Genomic DNA, 4568 nt, shown 5'->3' with positions numbered 1-4568 from the left:
ATTTGCCGTCTTTATTTCTTCCTGAGATATAGAAGGTTCATTTTTTATTGAACTTTCCATCTTTATTTCCTCTTCCTGATATGTAGAGGGTTCGCTAGAGCTCTGTATCATATCATTTTCTTCGGGTGTTAAGGATGTAATTGGATCAGTTTTTACTATAGGACGGGCTTTTCCTAAATGACGAAACATAGACTTTCTATGCTTTTGCTTTTCTTCCATTTCAACACGATTTTGATTAGCTATTTCTTGAAGAGGTGTCACCAGCGGTGACATATGTGTACGTACAAAATTTTCCGATTTCTCAACATTTCTATGAATTAACTGTATTTTATTTTTTATGTTTTGTTTAGAGCGTATGATTTCTTTCAACACTTTATCCGACATCTTGATATTAACTAAACATATAGCAGTATGAGTCGTCTTTTTATACTCGCGTCATTTTTATGAATATATCAAGCCCACATCGATATCGACCATTGTTGAGGTCATCATCTTTCACTATAGTAATGAAACTATATCGTCCTTTATTCCAACATTGTGAACACATTGCTTTGAATTCATTAAAACTCATATCACTGGAACAATGATCTTCATAAACGTGTTTGAGATTTGTTTCATCTTGTTTGTACAGTATAATCATATTAGTGTTATCTCTTATCAGTTGTTTTGGAATTTTAGAATACGTCTGTGTTAGGTAAAAACTATCAACACCATTGTGTCGCCCTCGGCAAAAATAAGATGTCATATGAATTTGTTTTTCACAAATCACATCATCGAATACAAATACAGAGTTTGCTTCTAATTTTTCGGGTGGTGGCACGTCTTCACTGCTGGTGAACATGGATAATTTTACCACATTATCCATAATCTCACCTAATAATTTATATTTATACTGATCCGGGGTTTTCGTGTAAACGTATAGGTGCTCGAATCGCAAACCATTTTCCTCAGTTAATAATTTAAACATAACATTTGTTTTACCACAATTCGATGGTCCACATATTATGCATCTTATTGTGTTGGGTAACAGCGGTCCATGTTTAGACTCTATGGGGTCTGTAAGATCCACGACATTATCGACTGATAGAGTATGTTTCTGTTTCTCAAAAAACATTATTAGCGCACGTTATTACTCGTCAAACGAATGAGTATAAATGATGAAAAACTCAAAAAACCTTTACAGTTATAAATTGAAAATGGTGCGAACAAGACGTGCGACAAAGCGAAGTGTAGGACGCGGTATTGTTAATTCAATAATTAATCGATTGCCTATTGAAATGCATGTTCCAGGGTATCAGTATTGCGGACCAGGCACAAAACTTAATAAAAGACTAGCACGTGGTGATCCTGGAATAAATAAACTCGATGCAGCGTGTCGTGAACATGATATTGCGTACGCAAGAACAAATGATTTATCAGAACGGCATTTGGCTGATTACGAGTTGGAAAAACGTGCTTGGGACCGCGTAAAAGCAAACGATAGTTCATTTGGAGAAAAGGCTGTTGCGTATGCTGTTACAAATACCATGAAAGCTAAAAGAAAGATTGGAATGGGTTTTGGTGGTGTACTACGAGTTGGACGTAAAGCTATGCGTAATTCAAAAGATATTAACAGTGCGGCAAACTTGGCATTAGCGGCAGCTCGTGTTGCTATAAAGGGAAAACAAAAATTTAAAACACCTCGCACTATCAAAGTACCTAAATTTGGAGGTGTGCTGCCACTCATTCCTATTTTTGCTGGACTTTCAGCTTTAGGATCGTTGGCTGGTGGAGTATCGAGTATTGTAAGAGCTGCACACGAAGTCAGAAAAAACGTTAATTCGAATAAACCAGTGAAAATCGGTAATGCATTATACTTGCATCCATATGCTGGGAAAAAGAAGGGTGGTGGATTCTATTTGAAACATCAAAAAAACTAGCATTGACACTACCCAAGCGACGTGCACTCAGCGATTTAGATATTATAAAATATGCTGAGTCATTCGGAATCAGTCATTTCCGCGGTGTCTTTTCGAGAGATAAGTTGCCTGTCAAGCCCAAAATATACGAGAGTGCAGTTGTTAATTTGGACATTGACCGCGGGAAAGGAACGCATTGGGTAGCATATTTTAAGAAAAACAAGGACGTGGTGTATTTTGACTCTTTTGGAAATTTACCTCCTCCGCTGGAACTTGAAAAATATTTCACCGGATTGCCCGTGAAATACAACTATAATCAGAAACAAAAATATAACACAAACGTTTGTGGTCAGCTGTGTTTAAAATTTTTAAAATCACAATGCTCAAATCGCTGACCCTTACGCTGCATGACACAACGTCGGAAGTCACATCAAGTTTTTTTCCACCGATAGAATTCACTGGAGCACCAGAGGTTGCGTTGTTGGGATTTTACGGATGTAATTCAATACCTAATATTGACAAGTCAAACAATACATTCACTTTGATAAATACAAATAACGAGCTTCTTGAAAATAACATAGAAATTAAAGTGCCTGAAGGCACTTATGAACTTGAAGACATTAGTAAATATCTAGAAGAACGTCTTCAGTCGTATAAAATCTCATTCATGTTGAAGGCTAATAAAAACACTTTAAAATCAGAATTAAAGTGTAGCCGACAGATAGATTTTAGCGCTGAAAATAGTATAAGTGGTATTTTAGANTGAAAATAGTATAGGTGGTATTTTAGGCTTTCATCGAAAAATACTCGACGCAAATAAAATACATATATCGGATCAAGTTGCTAACATAAATAATTTAACTAGTATAAAAATAAATTGTAACGCTGCTTATGGCGCATTTGATAACAGAATTCCTAGTCATACGGTTCACGAGTTTAATCCAGGAGTGGCAGCTGGTTACCGTATTGTTGAAAATCCTAAAAATTTGATATACTATCCATTAATATCCAATCAATTATACTCTATAACTGTGAAAATAACAGATCAAGACGATAAAGCGATTAACTTTAGAGGTGAGCCTGTTACCATACGTTTACATATACGCGATGGCTCTTCGATTCAATAAAACCAAGAGTAATATTAAAAAACCAATCATTAAACAACGACTAGTTGAAGAGATATGACGTGAAAACCTTGACATTCTATCTGCTTTGGGATATACAATTAACAATGGACGATATTTTAGAAGTAATGGAAACACCGTACAATGAAGACCGCATAGTGAAATTGGATTATTTTTCCTATCAACCGTTTTCGGTTAGCGCACTATCAAATAATGATGAGATACGAATATGTATTCAACAGCAAGATGTTTACACCCTTCCATGTGATTCCTATCTCTTGATAGATGGAGAACTCTCGGGAGTTCCTGCCGGCTCAGATGTACAATTGGTTAACAATTGGCTAGCTCACTGCTTCACTGAAATAAGATATTTATTGAACTCAGTAGAAATAGATAGATCGCGTATGCCTGGGATAATGTCTACAATAAAAGGATACGTCACTTTTTCACCGAATGATCATACAAGGTTTGAAAATGCTGGCTGGAGTGTTGTAACTGCAAATACGAGTATGAAATTCGAAGTATGCATACCTCTAAGGTTATTATTAGGATTTGCCGAGGATCATAAAAAAGTCATCGTTAATTGTCGTCAAGACTTAATATTGCAACGGAGTGGTACAGATTTAAACTGTATTTACTCGACAAATGAAAATTTATCAAGTTGTAAAATTATTTTGAGCAAAGTTATATGGAAAGTTCCGCATGTAAGTGTGTCGGATGCCATGCGGTTAGACATGCTCAAAATCCTGGAAACCTCAACACCGCTTCAAATAGCATTTCGAAGTTGGGATCTATATGAAAATCCCGGCCTACCAAATAGTAAAAGACAAGCCTGGACTGTGAAAACTTCATCGCAGACTGAGAGCCCGAGATTTGTTATTGTAGCTTTTCAAGTGGATAGAAAAAACAAAATAAACAAAGATAGTAGTAGATTTGACCATTGTTCGTTATCATCTCTAAAAGTATACTTGAACTCGGAATCGTACCCCTATGACAACTTGCGAATGGACTTTCCAAATGATAAGTATGCTGTACCATATCACATGTATACTCAATTCAAAGAGGCGTTCTATGAAAAGGAGATGGCGTGTCCTATGCTGACAAAAACAGAATTCAAGACAACTGCACCACTCATTGTCATTGACTGTTCGAGGCAAAACGAAAAATTAAAAAATGCGCCAGTAGATATTAGATTAGAATTTGAATCTGATGAAAATTTTCCGACCAACACTACAGCATATTGCTTAATTGTACACGACAAAATGTTTGAATATAATCCTATGACTAATGAAGTTCATAAAATATTATAATTGTTTTTTTTCAAAAAATAATGTAAAAGATTTTATTTTTAAAACACTAATGATTACTTAAATATATATTTTGATTATTAAAGAAAATGTGTTTTTTATTTTAGTACCTTATCCTTATTATATTTCATTTATTTATTACATAAATCAAAAGCAGATAGAATAAATACTATGTAAAAAATAAATGCATATGAGAGTGATCGTTACTGTACGATGATACCTTTGATGTTTGAAATACG

At 35.0% G+C, this 4568-nt stretch overlaps 2 protein-coding genes across 2 annotated transcripts; both read left to right on the top strand.

Annotated features, from left to right (window-relative positions):
• Positions 1 to 1154: 1154 nt before the first annotated feature.
• LOC126909258 (uncharacterized) lies at positions 1155 to 1919 on the top strand. The gene has a single exon (XM_050691683.1). The coding sequence runs from the start codon at positions 1155 to 1157 to the stop codon at positions 1917 to 1919; it is 765 nt and encodes a 254-aa protein (XP_050547640.1).
• Positions 1920 to 3129: 1210 nt separating this feature from the next.
• On the top strand, positions 3130 to 4332 carry LOC126909257 (uncharacterized). Its single transcript, XM_050691682.1, has one exon. It carries the CDS (start codon positions 3130 to 3132, stop codon positions 4330 to 4332), a length of 1203 nt encoding a protein of 400 aa, XP_050547639.1.
• Positions 4333 to 4568: the final 236 nt, after the last annotated feature.

The sequence above is a fragment of the Daktulosphaira vitifoliae genome, unplaced genomic scaffold (assembly GCF_025091365.1).
Source record: "Daktulosphaira vitifoliae isolate Bord-2020 unplaced genomic scaffold, ASM2509136v1 Scaffold_213, whole genome shotgun sequence".
NCBI lineage: Eukaryota > Metazoa > Arthropoda > Insecta > Hemiptera > Phylloxeridae > Daktulosphaira > Daktulosphaira vitifoliae.
Note: the sequence above shows the minus strand (reverse complement) of the source record. Positions and strands in the feature narration are given on the sequence as shown.